Here is a 27,582-nt window from a genome sequence, read left to right as displayed (position 1 = left end):
TAGTGTTACTGTAGTGTAGTGTAGGTTGCAAAACGAACTACTCGGCGGTCAGGAGCGACGCTGGTCGACCCTGACCCTCGCTTGCATGTATGTATCAAAAGTATAAGAGTGAGATAAGAATAGTATCATAGAGTAGCTTAGGAATGAAATATTCGCATTGTTTGCCGCATGCGCGTTTGTCAGCGCGCTGGCGAGCGGTGCACTTTGTTGCACGACTGCTGCTGCATTGGCGGAAGTAGCTACATATTGGTATTGTTTTATTTTAAAAAGATAAATGTAAAAGGATTGGTGGTAAATAAATGGTATGAGAATGGAATAAGAAGATAATATGAATGTCGAAAGAACAAGAGTGGTAAGAATTGTAGAGGATAGAAGAAAAGAATTTCAGTAAAATTAATTTGGCAAAAATATTTGGAAATAAAAGTCGTTTAAAGGCACTAATCGGTGTAACATAACTCCTGAAGATGCCCCGTGGAGGGGTGAAACACGTGTTGAGTGATTTAACGGTGGTAGGTGTGTAATTCGCATTATTTGCCGCATGCGCATTTATCAGCGGGCTGGCGGGCGGTGCACTTTGTTGCACGACTACCACTGCATGTGCGGAATTGGCTAAATAAAAGTCCTTTTCTTACTAACGAATTTGACATTATAAATAGTTTAGATATTTATCCCGATGCTACGTTTTAAATAAAAATAGAAAATATTGAAGATGTAATGTTTCGAAAAAATCTGTCAAGTATAAAAGTTCCCACAAACTAAGTAAGCTAACGAGGCTTTATTGACAAAGTTGACGATATGATTAATATCAAAAGTTACTCCTAAGTGAAAACTAAGTTAACGATAACATTTTTCCCAACTCGCCTTAAGCTGTACCAATGTGTTGAATTATTTTTTTTTTGTAAATTTCTTAAAAACATATGAAGACTATTTATAAATACAGGGTGATTAATTATAGGTGTAAAAGCTATAAAAATGATGAACGTATATATCATTTGCTGTCAATCAATGTACGGTACACCCTATATGAAAATAAATAGTTTCAAGAGTAACAAACACCGTAATAATAATATAGTCCGAAGTAACTCGCAACTGATAGCCGTTGGGGCTGAAAAGTTCTCGAGTGTTCTCGAAATCTACGAGACGGTAAATGTCACATGGGTTGGTCGTCCACTGAGTGGGCCAAAGACATAATTAAAGCCGCGGGAATCCCTGGATGCGAACGGCGCAGGACCCGTCATCGTATTGCTGTGATAGTCCATCGCCTAAAAAAAAATAAGTTTTTAAATTTCGAATTTCTATAAGTACATTTTAAAATTGATTATTGTAGTAAACATGTACTCTGTTCTCTGGTGGAAGGATGGTTATGTGAAATTTAAATCTACTAAAAAACCTCTTGGAAGTCGTATACGGTATCTTTTAGTAGTGGACATATATATTGCTAACCTAAACATATCATTTATGGTATAATAATTAAAAATATCTACATATAGTATGTGATCTGTGATAGCGGTACAGGACAGAGACTTGCAGTGTTATATAATTAACACTATATGCATTAATTATATAGGATTGACACTGCTTATAAAGAAGATTCCAGAGGATGGTCAGCAGTGTCGTCTACGTCTAATAACAACACAACGATTGCTATAATATATCCACCTGTAGATATCGCCGTATGACATCTATGGGTTTAAACCACAATTGTTTACCATATGATGCTGAATTTGCACTACCAGAAGTTTGGCTAGTTTGTGTTTAAAAAAACAATGAAACGTATTTCATAAAGACCACTTATGACAGGATGATTTGAAAGGTATATATACCTATAACAATATGCGTATCAATCACCCTGTGTTTTTTAATTTGTTTTGTGTATCTATTAACTATTGAAAAATATATAAAAATAAGATGAATCAAATCGGCAAAGTCGTTCTTAATTTATGGCGTAACAAAGGGAAATAAGGATAATTTGTATATATACATATATATATACATATATATATATATATATATATATATATATATATATATATATATATATATATATATATATAGATATATTCATTATTTTTATACTAGCTGTGACCGCGACTATGTATATGTCGAAATTAACAAAAAAAGTTTCTAATTTTCTTTAGCTTTTTTCTGTTTAAAATATTATCGAAAATACAAGTAGCTTAAATTACTTATTATTTCATCAGCTATCTGCCAGTATAAGTCCTGTTGTAATTGGTCCAGCCATTTCATAGTTTAGCCGGAACAAACAAACAGAGAGACAAAATAAACAAAAATCTAATTTCGGTATATGTGCCATATATGTATATATCATATACATCATATACATCTTAAACACGTGTGAGACACGCTACAGAACGAAACCTTAAAATCAAATCATCAAAAATCATCATCATCATTTTTGCGGAACTCCTCATTTCTGATTACTTCACACAGTGAAACTCAAAGCATTTTTTAATATTACAAACAGACGCTAATTTTATTTATTTGTATAGATATATAGAAATGTAAAGTATGCAGATTTCGATGGCTTTTCCTTCACCTAGTTGCGAGGCACGTGACCTGAGATGGAATTAATTCCATCTTCGGCGATATTCTAAAAAGGAGAGGTCGGGTGTTTTGTCACCTTGACCCATGGGCCCCGTCGCATTATGCGTCCCGGTGACCGTACAATTAAGAACTCGCGTGCCGGGAATTTACCAATAAATTCCCGTTAAAAAACTGCTGCTAAACTTTGATCGATGGACTGGAATACCTATCTGTGAGATTTGTTATGAAGGTTTGCGCTGTTAGTATGTTATCATATTCTAATCAATGTCGTCTGGAATCTCACCACAATATAGCCCTCCCTCATATGTCCCTTTGGGAGATATACGATAATCGCTAAGCTAGGCGATCTTTTCCTTTCTACAAAGCTGTTTGTAAGGGAAATCTAGATAATTAATAACATAAGTGTGAATCATCTTAAACTATTTTCATTAATTAAATTTTATTATGAATTTTTTTTAGGCAAAAGTACTCTTCGCATTTTGTGTTTTGCTAAAAATGCTTAAAATCTAAAACGAGAATCTAACCTGCAATTTGCGCTTGTGTGATTACTGTCAAAAACTCCGTTAGTAACAATTACATTATGGGCAGTCATCATGCACAAAACATATATAGACATACGTACATAAGTATATAATGTATATACTTATAACAAATAAGATATGATACATATTAAAAATATGATACAATGCTTTTTTGGAACCTTATCGTTCAACCATATTCTTCTACTGAATATATTCTACCCCGTTAAGTTCTTTTAGACCAGTGTTTTGACCTGTTTGACCTTTTTGTACCATGCCCTATCTAAATCTTTCTAAAATACTTACGTCCTTCTATGTAACATACATATTATATATATTAAAGCAAAAGCATTAAACAGATGTCGAGTCTATTTTAGAATCGCTCCCTAAAAAATTAAATTACAACTCTATGGGACGTGGGCCCCACCTTGGGAAACACTGTTCTAGACCATCGTTCACTAAGTATCGGGAGTTCTTCCACCGAATCGAGAAGTACTTAGTTAAGACTTAAGTTCTATGAGCAGTTAATCTTGAGAAGTCTTGAAGTATGATGTATTAATCGAATATATTACAAAATACCCCGTGGAACATTTATTTCTTGTATTTACCAATTAAACTTGGTAGCTTAATAGCGGATATCAGAAAATAAAACTTTTCTATTTACCTAAACTATGTTGAAAATGACGCGATACGTTACTGCATCACGTATCGGTAATCCGTCACGAGTTGACACAGGCTGCCCTTGAATGTTTCAGGGTTATAAATCTCTGCCTACCCACTTTCGTTACAACGTCGAGATTGAATAATTTAACTTGGTTATTTAAATAGTTTTATTTAATGGAATCTGGCGTTGCTTAGCGGAAGTCCATCCTAAGTAAGAAAAGGTCCAATATTTAGCCCCTTCGGAACATGCAGTAGTAGTAATGCAATAAAGTGCACCGCCTACCAGCCCGCTGATAAATGCGTATGCGGCAAACATAGGAATCACACAATTGCCACGGTTAAATCACTCAACACATGTTTCACCCCTCCACGGGGCATCTTCAGGAGTTATGTTACACCGATTAGTGCCAAACACAGAGTCTTAAATAGCTATACTCGTAGTTTTGTCTAAATTACTAAGAATGTTTAATTCAAGCGAAGCTATGTATGTCTGAAAGGTTACCTCAGGAACTTTAAGTCAGGCTGTTGAACAAAGTAAACAGATAGAAAGGATATCAGGCAATGCATAAACATACCTTGATTTACCACCAAAGATATCCAAAACATATATTGTTAGTAAAGAATCATGTCAAATAAATAACTGATCTCTCTCTTAATACAGTCCTAAGTAAAGCAGATTGTAGTTAACTATGGAAAAACTTGTTATTGATGAAATTCTTATCACGAAACGACAGTCAGTCTTACCTTAGTCAAATGTTAGAGTTAATGTCATAATCTAACAAAATTAGACATAAATGAAGCCAGATATATATAAAATAGATAATGATACAATCACAAAAGAACTGATAAGTTGATTATATGTACATAACGAACATTTGAAAAGCATTAATATCTTCATATCAGCCGATAGATACATACTGCCAGGCACAGGCGCTCTATAAAGATCGCTACGAAGCGTATCTTGCGCAGACTGTATCCAAATACTTCTTGCGACATTACCCATGTCCCGTAATGCACGTGCCAAACACAGAGTCCACTACTCACACGCTAATCGGTGTAACATAACTCCTGAAGATGCCCCGTGGAGAGGTGAAACACGTGTTGAGTAGTTTGGCGGTGGCGGTTGTGTGATTCGCATTGTTTGCCGCATACGCATTTATCAGCGGGCTGGCGGGCGGTGCACTTTGTTGCACGACTACCACTGCACGTGCGGAAGTGGCTAAATATTGGTCTTTTTCTTACTAATGAATTGGACAATAAGGGAGGTGATGGTGCCACTGTCAACCTTTCTCCCTATCTCCAACTAGCAGTCAGATCTTGCTCCACAGTCTGTCAATGTTTTTGTTTTTCCGCGAGGTAACGCCTGATTCCATTAAATATTACCTATGTCACTTTATGGAGCGCCTACCAAATCTGCCAAAAACTAAGAATAATGTAAACATATATTTGTACTGTGATCAATCATTTAAAACTCCCGGGCATTAGAAAGGCAGATAGTTTTTGTTCTTACGTTGGCAATACTAACTAGAATATTTGCCAAGCGTCAGCTTGTTAAAACATGGAATATCATTTGGTTCAGCCGCAACGATTTTGAAGGATGTTTTGTATCTCAAACGCATCAAGTCTGAGGTCGATATCATTCTGCATTAGTTCTTCGCAACTTATTTGCAAGAGTCTTGACTAATACCGTACCGCAACCACTGTATTGGCCTGATTTTTCTCTGTATGACGATTGGCTATTCAGAAAACTCAAAAGGCTAATACGGGGAAAGCATTTTGACACGATTGAGGAGATAGAAACCGAATTCAAGGTCATTAAGGCCATACCAGAAAAAAAGTTTCGACTGCATCGAGGATTGGAAAAAGCAAGCTTTGAATGGGATGAAATCGATTTGGAAGAATAAATTAAAATACAAGTACACCTTACATATGCAAGTTCACTCTACCTCTCGATTACAGTAATCTAATATATAAAATTCTCGTGTCACGGTGTTCGAACTTGAACTCCTCCGAAACGCCTTTACCGATTTTTACCAAATTTTACATGCGTATTCAGTATATCTGAGAATCGGCTACTATCTATTTTCCATACCCCTAAGTGATAAGGGTGGTCCATCCCTAAATTTTATTTTTTATTTTTTAGACAATTTTTTTGGTTTTTATTTTATTATGATACAGCATTCAAAAATACATACACACGTAAATTTTCACCCCTCTACGATCAACCCTTATCTTACATTTGTTAATTAAAAACTTTATTTTTTTTTGCAAAACAACGTTTGCGGGATCAGCTAGTATATATATATATATATATATATATATATATATATATTAATGTGTGCGTGTTTGTATATATATACCATGTATACAAGTAAAGATAATATATTATTACATGTCACAAACGACGTCCTTTAAAAAACAGCTCCATTTACCATGTTATTCTCGCGTTCTGTTTTGACATGCACGCGGTGTGACATATTGCTCGCGGACTACATGTTCAGAAGATTTTCCGCTTTGCCGGTCCCGCGATGTACGTCAACAAATTTAATGTTTTCTATTTGTACGGCCGCTTTGGTGGCTTATTATAGGGGTTTACGGTTTGGCAGTAAATAAAATGTATGATATACGGAGAACCAAATCCAATCATAATGTTAGTAATATCAAAATTTTATTGATGATTCCTACCAATTTATTTCAATTATAAGAGTTTTTGTACATCTTAGAGATATATTTATACTCTTGTATAATTAAAATCTTTTCTATTTCATAATTGCTACATAACAAATGTACCAAGGATAAATTTGGCCACACTTGAATCTGAAATTAGTAAATAACATGTAAAACCTTATAAGATGGGTCGTGGGCTTTTTTTGTCATTAACATGATTAAACAACTGATATTTCCGTGTCATATTATTTTCTTCATCCAAAGCGTATCTTTTAAAACATTAAAGATAAAGATAAAGATAAAGATAAAGATAAAGATAAAGATAAAGATAAAGATAAAGATAAAGATAAAGATAAAGATAAAGATAAAGATAAAGATAAAGATAAAGATAAAGATAAAGATAAAGATAAAGATAAAGATAAAGATAAAGATAAAGATAAAGATAAAGATAAAGATAAAGATAAAGATAAAGATAAAGATAAAGATAAAGATAAAGATAAAGATAAAGATAAAGATAAAGATAAAGATAAAGATAAAGATAAAGATAAAGATAAAGATAAAGATAAAGATAAAGATAAAGATAAAGATAAAGATAAAGATAAAGATAAAGATAAAGATAAAGATAAAGATAAAGATAAAGATAAAGATAAAGATAAAGATAAAGATAAAGATAAAGATAAAGATAAAGATAAAGATAAAGATAAAGATAAAGATAAAGATAAAGATAAAGATAAAGATAAAGATAAAGATAAAGATAAAGATAAAGATAAAGATAAAGATAAAGATAAAGATAAAGATAAAGATAAAGATAAAGATAAAGATAAAGATAAAGATAAAGATAAAGATAAAGATAAAGATAAAGATAAAGATAAAGATAAAGATAAAGATAAAGATAAAGATAAAGATAAAGATAAAGATAAAGATAAAGATAAAGATAAAGATAAAGATAAAGATAAAGATAAAGATAAAGATAAAGATAAAGATAAAGATAAAGATAAAGATAAAGATAAAGATAAAGATAAAGATAAAGATAAAGATAAAGATAAAGATAAAGATAAAGATAAAGATAAAGATAAAGATAAAGATAAAGATAAAGATAAAGATAAAGATAAAGATAAAGATAAAGATAAAGATAAAGATAAAGATAAAGATAAAGATAAAGATAAAGATAAAGATAAAGATAAAGATAAAGATAGATTTTTATCAGAACTCTTAACGAACCTATCAATTGTCAACCTAATATTTCTTTTTTAATCTTGTTTGTATTTGACTCTACTTCGCAGTGTTATGGTTGCGTAGAAGGAGCAGGAAGAAACTAAAACAACACATCGTTTGATTAAGTTTAAAAATCTAGATTTATACACACATACATTAATAGATATAGTGATAAATACCACGCTACATTAAACTAATCACCTCAGAACTAGTAAACACATCAAAATAATTCGTATGCGGTCAATTCAAGTACAGGATACGGAGATGTAAAATATGGGTCATAAACAAAAAAGTAACACACATAAAGACGTCACAAAGAGACAGTTAAGACGAAGTTAACGGCCGGAGCTTTTGTTAACGACGAACGCTTTAGACTTAACTTCGACAAGTAGCAAGTTGTGCTCTCAAACTACGAAGGACGAACCGATCCGGAAGTCGCAGGGCCTTTAACAAAAAGCCCATTACCAATATCGCTTGCTCTCTCGACACCCATTACTGTCCATCTATCAGCAATTATCCTTGAAGATACGCTTTGTAGCCAACCTTGGGTGCTGTTTATGTTGGGTTTCCGTTAATCCTGGGCATGGCGGAAGCGATAATTTACATTAAAATGTGGTTTATTAAGCACTGAAATTTGGTCAATGCCAGGACGCTACTTCGAGGATCTTGGAAAGAATCATTAGAATATATTTAAAGTCATTCATGCATATATAATTTCTATAGATTATAATCTAACAAATAGGTGTTTAATGGCTTCAAATAATTTGTCAGGGCAGAATTTTTGCCTCTATTTCAAATGTTTTTTTTCCTATCTAATACGTCAAGCCTTCAACTTCTGTTAGTGCAATGCCTGCAGGTACATAAAATGCAATAATTACATTTAATATTTATTTATGCTAACTATCAAAACGCCTTATTTTACAATACTATGATTACGATATTTATTATTGATGAAAATATTGATTTTCTAAAAGTGTACCATACATAAATAATTAGGAAATAATCTAGCTATACGATCACATTTTAGGGCTGTTATTACCACTTTTTAGTTTTAAAAAACACACCATAACTAAAGAGTGAATTTATCTGATTTCATTCATGTTTCATATAAGTTTCCTAATACTTTATATATATTATTTATTCTAATATGTTGTTATGAGCACTTTCGAATCCTCAACATCAAAATATCGGCGTTGTTGTTCCTACAGGAAGATACCGCCGGCTAGGAAGGCAGTTCTGCTGAGAAGAGCTGACGAGAAACTGAACAGTTGCTCTTTACAAATATAGTTTTATAAAGAAAAATGCGCGACAATAATTAGTTTCCTGAGGGAGATATAGAAAAGTCATATAGAAAAAAATTGTTGAAAAACTTAAAAAATATGATGTCTCTTTAGTGATTGAAGATGAAGTAAACAATCTATGGCTGAAAAGATGATGAAAGAAGGGAGTATAAAAAGAAAGAATAGGTAGAGTTTATAAATATGTATTTCAGTCAACCATCTTTACGGTCAATGATGGACGGCAATGATCGGTGCGTGTTTGACCACCGGAACAATTGGCGCGGCGTGGACGATGGGCGTATGTACGATGGGCGCGTGGACAATGGGCGCCGCGTGGTGCACGACCGCGCCATGGGCCACTGGGTGTACCACGGGGTGGGCGACCACGGGATGTACCACGGGAGCGATGATACCAGCTTGGGTGTAGGCGATAATGGCGAGAAGGATTGTCTGGAACAGATTTATTGGTTACATGTTAAAATTTTCATTCCTGATGAGTACTAATATCATTATCAATTTACCCATAGAATGCCTACCGCTGAACATAGGCCTCCCTATATATTTACAATAACACCGGCTGAAACGGACTTTTAATGCGTTCAGTACCTTCCAATTATCCCAACATATATTTCACAAGAATTTATATTATCTGTATTTTTTTGAAAGCATCTGTAGTTTCGTAAAATATCTATAGTAAACGAATACAGCTTTGATCATAATTACGTCAGCTATTATCATAAAATTTAAAAAGATTATTTGAGAATAATATACATTTTTAACATGATTACGATATACATTCCATGATAATTCCTTACGGAGATAAATAGATATGATACAATGCATAACCTTGTAACTTCAGGCTGCGCCAATAGATGGCGTTGGCAGTCGATTGACTCGCGCTATTGTTTTATGCGAGCGTTCGTACAAAAGCGAACTGTTCGGTTGACTTGCCATCAATAGAAGAATAATGAACGAAAAATAAATCTATTGAAAAGATCTTTTAACGATTGTGAGCAGTGGTGGCCTAGTGGAAAAGAAGTGAGACTTGCGAACGTGGGTAACGGGTTCCATTCCCGGGATATAGTCTCATGTAATTGACACTGTGCATTCATTATTTGTAAATGTAGATATTTACAGAGCTGAGAGAAAGCCTTCGCCCCATCAACAACCACATCCATTAATAAAACCGTTCCACATCTAATAACTTTAGAGCACCACGCATCTACAGATAATTAATAAATTCATTTGCAGTGATTTTTTTTAAATATGGAGATGTTTGTTTTTAATTAATTAAAGTGATGTTTATTCCTTTTTTAAATTTTCAAACAACGTTACAACAAAATTGTGTGTGTGACATTTTCGATTTTACATAAATGTGAAATTTATCATATGGATATAGCTTTAATAACAGATAATGATGAAAATTCTCCAACGCAATGTTAAAACAGCTAGTTTTTTAAATTAAAATTGGAAATTGAAATTAAGTATATTTTTGTATAGAGTGTTGTAACTATTAAGTGTATGTGAAAGGTAAAAATTTCTTCGTTATATTTTATTTAGGAATGAATAATTATTAGTTGGTTTACTAATTATAGGATTTCAAGTAAAAATGCAAGCTGGTTGCTTTATAAATATTAAAATTATATATATTTAAAATTATAATGACTGGTTCGTCTAAGTTTTTATTATTAATATTTTCACCATATCTGTTGATTTAAAGTCCGTTTATAAACAGAGTTTAATTACAATAATATGTTTACTTTTTATTTATTTTTTAACTTTTCTTTTAATGTTACATACCATATTACAGCATTATTATCCTACACTAGCTATGTGACGTTTTGTCAGTCGTTGTATTTCGTGCGACAGAGATAACGCTCTACGAAGCCGAAATTAGCCGATTGTCTCTTTCCAAAGGTCGATGTGCAATATTTATAGCCAGGTATTGTACTTGTTTGACTACATTTTGAAACGAATTTGTGTGATTTTGGTCAACTTTAATCAATCGGAGCCTTTTTTAAAACTATATTAAACACTATATATATGTGTTAAAGATATAAGGAGATGATTTTGGGAGTCTATTTCTAAAGCAGAGTGATCATCTTCAGTATATTTTGGGACTCCATGAGTCTATGCTAGAACTCTGGTGAGAAGCGTTTCCGCCGGAGCTTTAGAACTGTCTCTACTATAATATGATGTCGATCGAGTTGAGTTGTTTTTCTCGAACAGGACATCGAATGTTTACACTATTCAAACATCTTACTCGCCAAAAAGAGATCAAAGAGTATCTATATATAAAGCCTTCTGCAATATTTTTAACTAGATAGAGATATATGTTTTAATTTACTTAATGAAACTCAAAAATAAATGTTTAGTTCACTATCTTTTGTGTAATATTTTTCTTTTCAAGAATTTTTAGTGCCTTAACAAAAAAAAAAAACGAAAAAAAATGAAATTATCTAGCATCGACTACTCTATATATTTTCAATATCAAAATCGTCATTTAGGTTTTATGACGTTCACTGTTGGACATAGGCTTTCCTTATAAATTTCCAATAAGACTGTTTCGAAGTGGCCAGTATCCGGCGTCTTCTACTGAAGTTTCAAATTGTTAATGTGTCGAACTTTGAGCATTACTTTCATTCGTATACAGACCTATTTATATATTTTAATGTGAAGTTATTTCTACGATTTTTAACTCTTATCACTTAATGATAGCCTGCTCTATTTTTCTTTGTAACTAAATTCCCTATGTATTATTTTGCTAATTATATTTTAATGTACGATAAAATATACACGTATATATGTTTGATTTTGTATGTATGTACACCATGGTTGCACAGACTTATTAAGACTAGGGGCCACTCGGGCAAATCATGAACAGATGGCGGGCCGGCCGCCAGAAGTATAGGTAATTAAATTTTGATGGTATTATTCTGGAATAGAATTCAATATTTTTCGAATGTACGAGAGTATTATTTTTGCTGTCGGCTTGCCACCAGTATTCCCTAAACTAAACTATATATATACCCTAAACTGCCATTTAATTCATGTTTCTCATCACTATCCAAAGATTGTCTGGTAGAGATCATTTTGAGCGATAAGACTGCCTCTTACTTCTATATATAATTTGTTTCCTTTTTTTTAGTTATTATCTATGTTTTAAGATAAAGTATAAATAAATAATGTACGATAAATATTTAAAATAGATAAATAGATATTAAAATTTAACCACTTACCAGTTTAAACATCTTGAATGGTTTGTTGTTGTGTCTGTTTGTAAGATGACGGTGAACTGTGATCCGGTTGTTGAATCAGGCCCTTATATATGTCCTGTGTCTAAGGCAATGCACATGTAAGTCAAGTATCAGCCGGGCGGCTGCAATTTGATCGAACCTCCGTGTGTAACACTATACAGTAATTTACACTTTCATCTAAATTTTATAAGTACTATCTATTCTATGTTATGCTGTTTTGTATCTGTACGTATTATATATGTAATCGGCCATTACTGTCAAAATAGTTTTTAAATTTAAATTGTTCTTTTGCGTTCGAATTTCGAATTTGAATTCGAACACCATCATTGAAATAATTGCTTGCTGGCAGCTATTTGGAACCAAGGAAAGAAGTCATACGTTTGAATGGAAAAAGAGAAAGTTTACCGTTTAATAAGAGGAGATAGAGATCTCTAGATGGAGAAGAGACTCTATCGGTCATCTATTCTGGGACCTGCAGCTTGAAAATCCGCTAACCTATATTTTTTTATTTATTTAGGAACATCAACAGAAAATACAATATAAAATACATTTAAGTTTATATGTATATATATGTTTATTACGTTTTTATTGCATTGTTTATGGCACAAAATATATGTAAGTACAATAAAATTCAAAAATCAATTTCAGATTTTTCACTGGGCCTTTTTAAACCAACTTTATAAAAATACAAGAATACTAAACTGATGTAAATGCGTGGAATGTTGCTAATTATTGTCGCGGACTCTTTATAAAACGTATATTTGTAAAGAGCAATTGTTGAGTTTCTCGCCGGCTCTCAGCAGAACTGCCTTCCGAGCCGGCGGTAGCTTCCTGTAGGGACAAAAATGCCGACATTTTATGTTGCATGACGATTTGAAAATGATTGTAACAGTGTATTTCAATAAAGAAAATTTTGATTTTTATTGATGAGATATGTCGGTCAATTTCTTTCGTCTATGAGACTCTCCGTTTCTAATTCGATTTCGTAGAGAAATCTCTACCAGAGCCCCAAGCTCTTGTAACTAGTTGAGTTATTTTAAACTTGCTAATTATCCCAGGCGTGAGATACCACGTTTCCGTTTTGAAAGAAAATAAATACTGTATGATAGATATAAAGGAGTTTTTGTGAATAGTTTTTGAGAAAGTAACACTAACTGTACTATCTAAGAAGTACAAATTTTTCATATTTTTTAAAATATTTGAATTAAGAAAATGTGTGGATATTTTTAATTTACCTGTAATATGTATGTATAATTAAGTTAAATAAAAGACAATTGATTGTGATCACATTTATTGCTACATGGTCTATTCTTTTTGTAAAGGAAAATAAATGTCATGTATTTACATTTTATTTATTATTATTTCATTTGTTAGAAACATTCTCATGCTACAAAAAATATATAAAAAACACCTAGATATCAATTATTTTAAAACTATTTCCAGTTTTAAAAAGGTTATTATTGTAGGAATGTATTTGATCCACACTTGGTTTTGGATGTAAAAAAAAAGCTTGAAAACTTTTTTTATGTAAAGTAACGTACAAGCATCTAAACAATCAGTTGATAATATAAGAGTCAATGTCGTTATTGATTATTAATGTTAATAATTGTAGTTTGTAGTGAACTTATACTTTAAAGCTATAAAATCTCTAGAAACAAGAAGCCTTGAAATTTAAAAGCTAAAACGTCATGTACAAGCTTGAGAGGTCAGCGATGACAGACCTCGCTGCTCGCTAGTGAAGTCCTCGTTGAAATAATAAACAAAATTAAGGTCGCCATTATGCAAAATATAACAATTACCATTTAAAATTCCAAATTAGTCTATATTACACTTGTTTTAACAAATTGTCCGAAAATATCGAATTAAATAAATTGTAACAGTATAGGCTAACTTGAAATATACTTGTGAAGTTTTTAAAGTCATAAAATTTTATTACAATTTAAGAATTTAATAAGATACAGCGTGTACCAGCAAACATATATTTGACCAATGTGCTCTTAATTTTCTATCCTATGAAGCAGAAACCTTACCTTATCTTACCATCAAGGGAGTCATAATTATTGGTAGCTATAGGGCAACAGGGAGAAAGCTGGTAGATGTCACTTCAAGGAGCCTAAAGATATACAAGTGGGTAATAACACTCCTATATAAATAAGTCGGAAGCATTGTCAGAAAACAAGATTCATAGTGTAAGAATGAAAACCATGTGACCAAAATAGTAAGAAAAGTATCAATATTTAGCCACTTCCGCACATGCAGTGGTAGTCGTGCAATAAATGCACCGCCCGCCAGCCCGCTGATAAATGCGTATGCGGCAAACAACGCGAATCACACAACCGCCACCGCACCACCGCAACGTGATTCGCATTGCATGTGCGGAAGTGGCTAAATATTGGTCCTTTTCTTACTTAGGATGGACTTCCGCAAGGTAACGCCTGATTCTGAGTTTTGGAAGGGTATTGAGATGGTGGTAGCAAATGAATTATCACTACTCAAAACTGATAAAAGTGGAGATAAATTTCGGAGGAGTTAAGGTCTTAAATTTACAGTCGAAGAAGGAAAGAGATGAGAAGAGAAGGAACATTTCATGTAATGGAAGTCAAACATAAGGCAAATCACAACCCTCTTCTACTAGGCAACCATTGGTGTTTTGTTTATTGTCATACAAAAATATTACAAAGATAAATGTTCATATAAATTAGCTTCAACAACAACGTTGACTTTATCCCGTAATAGAAAACAGATGTTGAACGATTGCGTTAGATATAAATTATCGCATTGCCTTCATATCTGTGATTTATAATTTTAAATAAATTGTTAAATTTCAATTTACACTGAAATTTTTAATAATAATTAGTAAACAGATTTAAAAAAAAAATTGAAAACGAATTATAACATACTAAAGATACGTAATATTTACATCAAAAATACAAGTTGAAACTAAATAATAATTATATTTCATGTAAATTAAATTTTATTATATTACTGTATGCATATAAAAGGTTAAATACTATAGCATATTGATTGAACTAGATTTTTATTGGTACAGTCTTCTAATTGACTTCTTTTCAAACTTCAACTAGCAAACTATTTTCTTATGTCATCTTGTTTTTGATTTTAGATCTCTTAAAGTGTTTGTCAAGTAAAGACAGGTTTCCTATCATATATTCTTACATATGTCGTTGGTTCAGTCCATAGGCGACCCCTGCAAGGTATAGGTCTCCCTAAATATATCTATGGCAGGATATACCATAATCGCTACGCTAGGCAGACGGGTTGGCTGTTGTAGTATGGTATTATGGACTTCCTTCTACCACTGGAGTAGGATCCACTAGGATATATTATCAAACTTGAACCATTGTAAAATAATATTTGTTACCAATTATAAAATGATCTAATGTTATCTTAACATGCTTGATTTTAAGTATCCAATGTTTTGTGATAGTTTTTAGAAGTTTTATTTGAAAAAGATTTAAAATTAGTTCTATTACTTCAGTGAGTTGTATATCCTAACCTACACTTGAACAGGTAACGTACAGACCTTTAAATAACCTAGACCGAGTATTTCTACAATCTAGTTTCTATGGCGTTGGCCTTGATCTTGAATTTCAACGTTGAATTGCTGCAGTTGATTTAATTACTGCCTTTTAAGACTGTCACCTTGTCGTGAGTAATATATGTGTGATTGTTTGTGTAATGTTATAAAAATAGACTAGACGCTGAGCGAAAATAGACGGAACCATGCCCTGCGGCCCGCTTTGAGAGATTCACTGAAATGACCAGAAGTCGATCTCTACCACCAGCGCACAGGCCTGACTAGATGAAAGTAGGAACCCGTATAAAGGTATTACAACGTAGTTACTTTGTATTAATCAGTATTAATAAACGTCTTCTATTGCTCTATCGTCTTGTGAGTCGTTCGTCGTTCTTTTGAGAGTCCCATTTATCACTAAATATCATATGAGATAGCACCTCTGAGGGACACGGTCTGAGGCTCTCCCTATTAAATATAGTATATGTGTAAATATATATATATATATATATATATATATATATATATATAGCAATGGGCGCTATGCTCGGAGCGAGTATCATAAACAATATGATTTATTTGAGTGCTTATATGTTTTCATGTTCATATCACATATGCACTTCGCTTCTGTTGTATTCCTTCAGAAATGCTACGTGACTATTTTGATCTATTTTATTTTTTATTTCTGTTCCATTCTTTAGATTCATCATTTATTCCTATGTCTCCAAGATAGGACAGATGGTCCTTTTCTTACTTAAGAAGGACTTCCGCAAAAACAACGCCTGAATCCATTAGATATTTAATAAATTTTGTTTAAAATATAGTAAAAAATCAAGTTTTTTTATAGTAATAATGAGCACAATTCGTTTCATTTACTTTTATAAGCCTGTTTTTTAAATAATCATTATTTTCCTAACATCGATTTACCTTAAAATTCTTTAAATACGGAAAGATAAAACAGATAATCTAAATTTAAAATATCCTTAACTATTTAGAAACTACTAAAAGAGTTTAAAATCAAGTCACGATCGATTTAATTAAAACGAGAGAGAATTGAGGAGGGAAATTATTGAATAGTTGGTCCTCTAATTACAGGGAGTGAACGAACTGATGGAATTAATGTCTTGAATGTTTAAGAGAACGATTATCAGATTTTTCGATAATTGAGTTTTCCACTACAAGGTAATAGGCACTTAAAAACTTTTAAAACAATAAAATCTGTCTGAATGTTATTTAAAGACTTTGTCCTTAGAGAAATACGCTTAGAATCCTAATGGCTTTTAAATAAACTGTCTTTTCAAGTTACTCTAATTTTATTATATGTAAAAACAATTTACATTTTTTTTGGTTTTTGAAGTTGAATAATAAATTAAGTTTTTAAAAGTGTCTAAATGATTAAAATATTGCTGTAAAATAAACGTTGGTAAAGATTGTAAAATATTAATGTTAAGATTTTATTTCTGGCACCAATTTTAAGACCTCTAGTTCAACCTATCATAGGTGGACAGGGGTCTTTATTTACATCATAATTTTAATCAATTTCCATAATTATCTTTCGTCCTCTTCAATGTCTTTCATTCCTTTCTATACATCGCCTCACTTCCTTCGCCTTCCTTACAGAGAAGTCCAATTTTATGTTTATTATTATTATCAATTTCTTTATTTACGTGCTTTCTACATCGCACTTTATTTACCTATATTTTTTATTATTCTAACTGCAATGTTGTCACTATTGTTCCGGAAATGTCTTCGTTATAAGCCCGGAAGGCTTTTACAGCTTCATAGGAATTAAGTTCACAGAACCTTCCATCCGTGAACTTATAAAAATCCTACTGGAAAGGTGTATTCCAATTGCTTTATATGTGTAAGTGATATATGTTTGTGGTTGAAGATGGCAGCGTAGATCACTGGTCAATCTAAAGTAGGATAAGGATCCTATCTCGTATCGCCAACGATGATCCCGGCTTTAGAATTGGAAGGCATCTCCCAGAAACAGATCGTGATGTGTAATATATGATGTCAGACTTTGTTGTGTCAAAAGCAATTTTGTGTGCATTGGTATCGCAGGTAGAGTGAATATTGCTATAATAACGGCGCTTGCAATGTTGTGTGTCTGGAAAGAGAGTGGTGTGTTCTGTGTTCTGGGGTGATCTTGGTGAAGGTGCGAGGTCAGCTTGCTATTCAGGGATTAGGTTGCATTATCGCTAAGTATTTTATATAATATCTTTTAAACTGCAACCATTTTTGGAGGCCTCTCATTGTAAAACCTATCTTAAAACTATGATTGAGACTTTTATATTAATGAGTTTTACATCACTTTTTATTCGCATTGTCTTCTCTCGTCGTACACTATCTCTACCACTATATCATCTTTTTCAGTCTTTACTTTCTTCCATTTTTTTGTCTTTTATTCAAAATCCTTTCACACATAACCTGCCTACCTTCATTTGTTGTTTAAAATTTTGTTCCTACACTTATTTTTGTTTAGTTCTGTCTTTACTTTATTATTTAGGTACATTCTTTTTCGTTTCGCTTTACCCGACCTTATAATTACATTTCTTATAAATCACCTTTCCAATCTCCTTTCCTATTTTGTGACTATATCTCAGGAAAATAAGACGGTGGTCTTTATCTTCCATGAGGGAGGCGACAGTGTCACTTCTCACACAACCTTCAACTCCATTTCGCAATCCCATCTTTTTGGGAATATTTATTGCGTGCACCACGATCTAGTCCACCGCTGGGTTATGCTATATGTGCAATCTGATTAATCAAAAAATCACTGAAATCTAATGAGACAATAAATAAACCATTAGATTTCGTTGTAGTATATTTTCAGGTCAGAGGTTTGAAACCTTCGGAGAGTGTGTCAGTGCATGTGGTTGTGTAGGTTTAAAGAGATTAAATAATATAAAATATGAGATATTAATTTATTGAAAAAAAAAAAACTGTGGTCAGAGAGATTAAATAACAGATCATAACAATTTCAATTTAATTATTAACCAAACATTTGATAAAACATTTTCAATCTATACATAAAAGGAAATGGATTGTTCACAAAATTAAACTGTCGCATCGAGGACATTGAGCCGTACGGCGAATACATCATATAGAACGGAGGTAAGGTGTTCACTGCGACATTTGGTTCCGCAGGTTTTTTGACCTCCTCTGCTTTTGGTTCCAGTACCGTATGGAAATAGGCGTGTATGGTATGCTCTGTTGGTTTGGGTTTTTCCGGTTCCTTTTTTGGTGGGATTTGTTCTAATTTAACTGGCTCGGAGGTGTAGATGGTGATTGGTTTCGTGATCACCGGTGCGAAAAGCGATAGACATGCTAGTACCTGTAATATAAAAGTTTAATTGCATATTACTATCCACTAAGCAGATGCGGCATTGGTGGGTCCTGTCTCTAGTCGGGTAGGCGGTGTGGTAACGGAAACCGTGATGATCTTTGGGAGACATCTATACCTTGCATTGGTCTTCTATCGATTGACATTGTGATGACCCATCAGGTAAAAAGTCTACCTTATTAAGGCTTCACTACACCGGTCTTATTGGATAACGTTACGGCTAAAATGATAATAATCATTTACCAACTTCTGAACATCTTGAACATCCTGTGTAAAGCCAAATTAAGCATACTCTTCCTCTTTATGTTATATGAAAAAGTGTACACTGTACTTATATGTATATTCTCCAAGAGTTCAATATTCATATAAACATTGCGATGTTAACAAAGTTGTTACTACATGATGACTTTCAGCCTATAGCCTTTATATATCTTTAGGGAGAGGCTTTTGCCTTTCAGTGGGCGCTTATGAGCTGAAAAGAAGGAAAAGTGACCACAGAAAAAAGTTAACTTATTATACTTATATATATACTTAACAGCGTGAATCAAAATTAATAAAACATTTTGCGTTTCACTTTCAAATTATTACTACAGAATAAATTGATGTTTAATTTTCAGCTGATGGATGCTCACTGCAAGGCATAGGGCTCTTACAGAGATCGCCTGCGTTCATATCTATACTATACATAACTATAGCGACGGTCTGCCTATTATGACACCAATAGAAAATCTTTCGGCCCCAGCGATCATAGGTTTTTTAAACGGTTTTATTTAGTTCGACCCGTACGGAATTTATTTGGATTAAAATTAGAAATTGAAATTTAAACACCTCCCCGTTGTCAGATTGATCTGAAATTTTGTACACACATTTAATTTAGATGACAATACAATATAATAAAATCAATAACATTATAAATCTAAGATGGCCGCCGATACAAAATGGCAGATTACGTTTTTTTCCTTAACCCCCTCAATATGGGTATCAAATGAAAGGGCTACACTAGTAAAACACGATGATTATGTCAAAATTTAAAATTCAAGATGGACGCCGTTCCAATACGGCGGACTAGGTACATATTTTTCCACAACCACCACAACATGGGTATCAAAAACGGTTTAACTTAAAAGTTTTTTAATTGTATTTATTGTGGTTTAGTTTTTAGGGTAAATATTTTTTTTATAATTTACATCTTGCACTCTTTCTTCTTTTATACGTCACAAAATCGGTCGTTCTCGTTATTCTTTCTTTAATTTACATACATAGTTTTCCATTCATTCTTCATGTCATTCCTTATATCTTATGTCTATTTATTACAACTGCGTCTTATGCTATACACCAATATCTCACTATGCGTCGTGGTTACGTTCCGAAAAAACACGACGCAAATTGAAACGCCGCAAAGTGAATTAAGATTTTCTACAGCAAACCATGTAAAGATCGAAGATAGGTTCCAGGGTTATGAAACTACTACTTTTTAAAAAGAAAATTGAACAAAGTAAACATTTAAAAACAAAAATTTTATAATTCTGCCAATAAATAAATTGGAAAAATATATACCTTTTTTGTAACCAGAAACAACACGTTGAAATTTATATAAATTTATTATTCTATTTTAAAAAAAGCACAACACACTACATTACAACACACTAAGTTAGCAAAACAAAGTGAACATAAAACTGTATTAAAATTGCGTTGATTTTTAGTTAGAAAGAGAATCCCCGAGTTTAGATGGCATGCGCAATTAGAAACGAAAGTGTTGACATTTTTTGGAAAAAAAAACAAAATTTCAAAAAAAAAAAAATTAAAGACTCGAACCCAAAACAACGCAACCTCGAAAATCTAACGACGCAAAGTGAAAATTCGTACTAATTAAGCAGCGACGCAACTTGGAAAAAAACGAAAACGAAACGAAGCAAAGCGAGGTATTGGTGTATTCCTTAGGTGTATGTTATTACAAAATATTAAATAGTGCAAGAATTTACTTAAGCCTATGCTTTTTATATATTATAGTACAATTTATTTCTATGCTTATTTTCTACGGTATATTAACTTAGGTGTATGTGGTATATATCGTTAAAAGAAAGAAGTTATTCTTGCGTTTATAGGTTGGACGTGCGATTTGTTCCTACATTAATGTAATATTTAAAAATCGACTTAATAATCGTAAATTAAAAATTTAATTATATTTGTTATGACCATCTCAATTGAATTTTTACGATAAAATACTTACGTAACAAGATGCTATTAAAAAGGACCTTTTTTAATTGAACAGTACTATTATTCGTGAATAATAAAATCAATTACCGTTATTTCCAAGTTTACGATGTACAGTCGAAGGTTTTATATATTTTTAAATTGCATAAGGAAAGAAGTGTTTTCAAGGTTTCACTCTCCAAGATATAAACCTTGGATATATACAAATGCTAATGCTTCTTTGTAATTAAAAAGTAAGATGAAATTGTAATTTACAACTCCCGCGCGAAACAGACATAATTTTTTTTCCTAGGTTGGTAAGACTGTCTATAATATTTGCAAAGCGTCTGTTTTTTTCTATTCATGATTTTTTTTTAATTTTGTCGAAGGCTTCAACTTTTTAGTGGCAAAATCGTACAACAAATTTATTCAGCGGCGCCTGGTAAACCGGTGCCGCAATTCCACCAGGAAACCTCCTGCTAAGGTTCTTGGCCGGTATATCCTTGATTATCTAGTAAACACTCATCTTTATTCTCTAGAACAAAAGTTATTCTTCTAGTTTTAAGCTTATCTATACGAAGATCTACTAAAACTACTGCATCTATTTTGACAATACGTATCAAGACAGACATGAGTTTTAAGAATAAAGAATAAAGATAAGAAGAATTAATAAGATAACAATGCAAAACTGTATCACAAAATATAAAGGAATCAAAATATAAACTATAGATTCTTACTATATAATATGAATTGTATGTTTACATAAAGATTAATGATTTGCACGCACATAATGTATTTATGAGAAGCAAAAATGAATTAACTGTATTTTACAGAAATTTGTACTTGTATGCTTTTAATAATATTTTACAAAAATGTCAAAGAATTTTGACTTCCAAGAGTTATATATTGTAAACAACTTTATTAGTATACTTTGGGAATATATTCGTCCCGTCTATATGTATTTAAATTAAATAGGTAATATTAGACCATTTAATATGTATGGTAAAACTCAGATCTGACGTGTCGATCATCTGAACAGAACCTTTTTTAAAATCACTATTTTTAAACCTTTGGTTTACGTCCTCATATGTTCCTTTTTATTCGGAAAAATCGGAAATCTTTACTTCACTTTCAACACACACCTCAAACAAACTTTCTTGACTTTTATTTCGCCGTACGGTTGTAATGTTTTTAAAAATCGATTTTTAAAAATATTTTTAAAAAATTTCAAATATCTGCGACTACAAGAACTTCCGCTGCGAATTTTTAACCGCAAATTTGAACGGTGTTAGACTGAATTGAATAGCGTATGTTTACGTATGACGAATAAAGTGTTTTTAAATACCATAGTGAAAATATAACAAGGGTAACCAAACGATTTGTTGACGCAGTCTTCGAGATAAAAAAAACAAAGTAACAAAGCCTATCGGATAGCGGGACATCTTTATCAGCATAGTAATAATTCCTGTCGGAGGACAACATTGGTTTTGGCTGACGTGATTCCGGGGTCGACGACCTGCGATCGGCTAGGACCGTCACGTTGAATACGGGATCGACTCGTCGCCATATCTCTCATTTTATAGAAGCAAAAAAATCACTTATTTCGCGGATAACTCGTTGAGATTATCTATTGTAAACTTTTCTAATATGGATCAATAGACATATATTTTTCCATATAAATGATCTATACTATAGGCTTCGTATTTTCTCTATGATCCCGATTTTATTACTCCTTGTTCAACTTACTAAATAAATTTTTATTTTTGTTTTTATTTCCATACTCATCTTTCGTCCTTCACAATTTCTTACATTCTTTCTTCTAATCTCCTTTACAATATTTTTCATTCCTTTCCATACTTTCCTTATATACTTCACTTCCTAAAGCAAAAGGGGTCAAACTCGTGTAGAGTCAATTTTTGAATTGCTCCCTTAGCAATTAAATTGCTCCCTGTGGAGCCCAGGCCACATGTTGGGAAACATTGATCTAAATCGCCTATAAAAATGATCAAGAACTAATATTGATTTAGTAAGAAAAGAACCAATATATAGCTACTTCCGCCATGCAGCAGTAGTCGTGCAATAAAGTGCACCACCCGCCAGCCTGCTTATAAATGCGCACGTTCTATTCTTACTTATGATGGACTTCCGCAAAATAACGCTGAATCTATTAGATAATGTCAATTTAAGTGAAATATTTAAATACGAAATCAATTTCGCTGTCATCTGTTTTATTACAAAGACGCCTACTGCTAGGCATAGGCCTCCCCTAGAAATGTCTAAGGGGGGATATACCACAATCGCCATGTTTGTCTTAGGCGGGTTGGCAATCGCAATGTGGTATTATGGTACGCAGAAGACGCTGCTGGCAATCAAAATATATTTGTAAGCACTGGCAATATTATATAATTATTGCACAAGTGTGAATTATATAAGATTATATCCCAGGAATCGAACCCGCGAATTACGTTCAAAGTCTCAGTTCTCTATCACTAAACTACCACTGCTCTCAATTTGTAAAATTTAATAAAACATTTAACAAAGAAAATAGGTAAAAAAAAGAGTAACTTACAATTAAAATTCTGTATTCCATCTTGAATAAAACGTTGCAAACGAATGCTTTCATTTCAATGCCGTAGACCCTTTTAACTGTAAAAATGATAATCGATTTCGCAATGGTTGCAAGGAAATAGATTTAGTGTCTTTCGTGAGAAGGAAAACTGTTTAGATGAGTCAAAGGAAGTTACAACTGTTTATAAATAGTTTCAAGACTTGGTTGGCGTTTTAGATGTTCTCATGGTCATTTGCATTTGATCTTGTTGAGAAATATAACATCATGTCCATGTCCAAAAATATTTCAATAATTAATCAAATTGCAATATATAGGGTAGGCAGATTATATTGGACACTTTCATGGTCCAGATATTTACGGAGCACGGGAGATTCTCCCAGTACCTTCATAGGCTTAAGCTCAAGTAAAATCCCTCAAGCACCTTTTGCCCAGGTGTGGGCAAGACCGTGATGCACTTAATCCCCGCAAAGAGTAGATGAATAGAAGAACTAGAACTAGTTGCAAAAGAAGATTGAGAAAGAAACCCTTGCCTGTATGTCAGCAATAAGGAAAGTCGCCAGATATTCCTAGACATCTATAGAAAGGTCACAGTATCTAAGATAAGAGCAAAAAATATAGAGTATATTTGAAATAATAAAAAATAAATTAAAAAATGAGAGTTGTAATAAACTTTGATAATTTTAAAAGTCGACCAAAAATAAACTGTGATATAGTTAATAAGGAAATAAAATAATATTAATATTAAACTAAAGCAAATAAACGTAAAAAACAAAATGTAGAGTTCGGCAGAAAGGCGACGAAAGAGAGGCAATCTACGAAAGGAGAGGTTAGAAAAGGAATTAAAGATAATATGAGAATAAAAGTTAAAAATAATAACAGAAAAAAAAGTAATGAATGGAAGATATCAGTAAGTAAATATTGCCTACGGCTTAATTCTACTAAGTCTGGATTGACAGGTAGAGAATGTCTATAAAGAATTAATTTCGCCATTACATCTCTAAATATATATACTACATAAACTACATATAATTCATTTGTAATAAACGGAACCTGATTTTTAGATATTTTTTTTAGAAAATCCGCAAAACATTATTTAACTTCCATTTACAAAATTAAAAACGCATTTTATAGTAAATAGACGAAAAAGGCATATTATTCAATAAACAAATGTGACAGGAATCCTTGGCAGTGATGTCGCCTAACTATTTTGATTTCATTTAGGCTATATCTAATAAAGTGTATATGTATAAATCTGTATTGTTAAACGATTAAAAGATGTGTTGTTGTTGAGTTTCTTCCTGATTCTTCTATACAACCAACACCTTGCGAAGTGAAGTAGACTCAAAAATAAAATAGATGTCAGAATGAGTTGTCGATCAATAAAAGTTCTATTAAATGTTTCAATGATGTTAAAATTAACATTATTTTGTCTTAATTTTTACAAAAAATTATAAATGAATTTAACTAATTTTTTAATACATGACATTGTTGAAAAATATATATACATTTAAATTTTCGCAGAGTACAATAAGAACCAACGTATATATCTTAACACGTTCACTGCGGCTTGAGGTCGATTCAGCCTCATGGTAAACTTTGCACTGGTGCGGCGCGTAAAACTCGTGTTTTCTCTCTAGTGCGGCGGCTGTTTACACTCAACCGTATGAGGTATGACAAAGACAAATATAGCTTTCTTTATGTCTGCGAAGCATTGACTCAATATTGTAAAAAAATATTGATGAACATGAGGCAGAAAAGGCCTCAACCGCACTACTAGGAAGTTCAGCTTGAGGCTGATTCGACCTCAGCCGCACCAGCTGAAAGTTCTTCAAAATTGGGCCCGCAGTGAACGTATTAAATTTGGTAACTAATGCCATTTAGCGCTCAAAACTCTGTCCTACGAAGAACGGGAAATATTAAAATTTGTATAAACATTTAGTAAACAAGAAATTAAATGAAGGCCCTACAAGCCGATATCAAATGACTACTCAATAACTTTTCAAATTAAGTAAAGCTATCTAAAGAAAATCCGTCCTGCGTAAACAAATTCTTACGCGAAAATAACCTGCGTAATATTCTTGATTACGATGTTTAGTCTATTGACTTGGAGCTCAAGATCTCTGGATATTTCTTAAAAGGAATTAATAAGGATTAACTATTTCCACTCCAAGGCTGTTATGTAGCATCGATATAATTTAATTGAATTATAGTATCTTGCGATTCTGGAATATGTTTCGTTCATTCGTGATTCAAAAATATTAGTAACAAAAATCTTTCCTGTTTTTAAATTTTCCGCAAAAAGAAGTATTACACCATGTCGAGTGTCACTCGACATTGGAGCTTGTGGAACAAAATCAGTGTCGAGTGACACTCGACATTGGATTGGAAAGGGTAAATGCACTTGATGATGAAACTTGAGTAAGTGTTGCATATATAAAAAATTGCAGAGATCTTCATACGAAATTCATGGTGTAAACATTGTTGGGTTGTTCATTGGATATTACATTACATTGTTATACACTTTGAATAATGTACTGAAATATTTCCTACGTGTAATAAAAGCATAATAATAGAAAATATTGTAGAACTCTCCTTCAAAATATGAAAACGTGGTCAACTTAAAATATATGGCTGTGGGGGTTTTCCTGAAGTATCTTAGCCATTTGGTTTCCAAGCCTTACAGTAAGAAAAGGACCAATATTTAGCCACTTCCGCACATGCAGTGGTAGTCGTGCAATGAAATGCACCGCCTGCATCCTGGTGTAACATAACTTCTAAAGATGCCCCGTGGAGGGGTGAAACACGTCTTGAGTAATTTGGTATTGGCGGCTGTGTGATTTGCATTGTTTGCCGCATACGTATTTATCAGCGGGCTGGCGGGCGGTGCATTTCATTGCACGACTACCACTGCATGTGCGGAAGTGGCTAAATATTGGTCCTTTTCTTACTTAGGATGGACTTCCGCGAGGTAACGCCTGATTCCATTAAATATTCAAGCCTTACAGCTTTCCTATCTCTGTCTAACAATAAGCAAATAACGGATATACATATATTTAAATATCTATGTATTGTATTTCTCGTTCCGAACCATGTTTCCCCTTCACTCGATCAAGATGAATGTCGGGTAGTTACAAGAATTATTCTCACCCCGAAACGTATTAACTATTTCTAAATAACAAGGTCAAGAGCGGAGCAGACAGCGCGGGCTTGGGCGGATTCATTAATTTATCCCGAAACAAGACGGATGGCTGGTGCCCCAGAATATAGAATGATTAGACTATTCCCTAGCGGCGCTAATCTGCACTAAATTGTTTAGACATTGATACAAAATGAATCTGTGCCGAGTATTAATGATAAATAGTTTATGCAAATAATTCTTTGACACACACTCGAGAGAGGCGACTATCTCTTACCACTTCATTGGCACTTGTTTACTTTTGTTCCTTCGACACGGGTTCTGTTTTTACAATATTATAAAGTCTAAATGCAGTTTTTTTATTAATTCTAATTTGTATCTAGGGTGTTTTGTGATTACCGCTATTTGATTCGGATCTTTCTTCTCGCAGCTGTCACGACGGCATCTTGTTATCACTTACAATTTTTCTTATATATAAAATTTATAAATATGAACAATATCATTTAAATATTTATTGGAATCAGGCGTTACCTTGCGAAAGTCCATCCTAAGTAGAAAAAGGACCAATATTTAGCCACTTCCGCACATGCAGTGGTAGTCGTGCAACAAAGTGTACCGCCCGCCAGCCCGCTGATAAA

General features: G+C 32.8%; 2 protein-coding genes across 2 annotated transcripts in view; one reads left to right on the top strand and one right to left on the bottom strand.

Moving 5' to 3' along the window:
* LOC137924205 (neuropeptide SIFamide receptor-like) overlaps nucleotides 1-27,582 on the top strand; it is a 150,141-nt gene that overhangs the window by 74,572 nt on the left and 47,987 nt on the right. The gene's annotated exons all lie outside the window — the stretch shown is intronic.
* LOC137924215 (larval/pupal cuticle protein H1C) lies at nucleotides 9,096-12,193 on the bottom strand. The gene is made up of 2 exons (XM_068767589.1): nucleotides 12,148-12,193; nucleotides 9,096-9,358 (listed from the first exon to the last, which is right to left on the bottom strand). Exons 1-2 carry the CDS (start codon nucleotides 12,157-12,159, stop codon nucleotides 9,137-9,139), a joined length of 234 nt encoding a protein of 77 aa, XP_068623690.1. The 5' UTR covers nucleotides 12,160-12,193; the 3' UTR covers nucleotides 9,096-9,136.

Source organism: Battus philenor, unplaced genomic scaffold (assembly GCF_028537555.1).
Source record: "Battus philenor isolate CCGP_79_NKW_IND1 unplaced genomic scaffold, ilBatPhil1.0.hap1 SCAF_10, whole genome shotgun sequence".
NCBI lineage: Eukaryota > Metazoa > Arthropoda > Insecta > Lepidoptera > Papilionidae > Battus > Battus philenor.
This window is presented reverse-complemented; position numbering and strand designations above follow the sequence as displayed.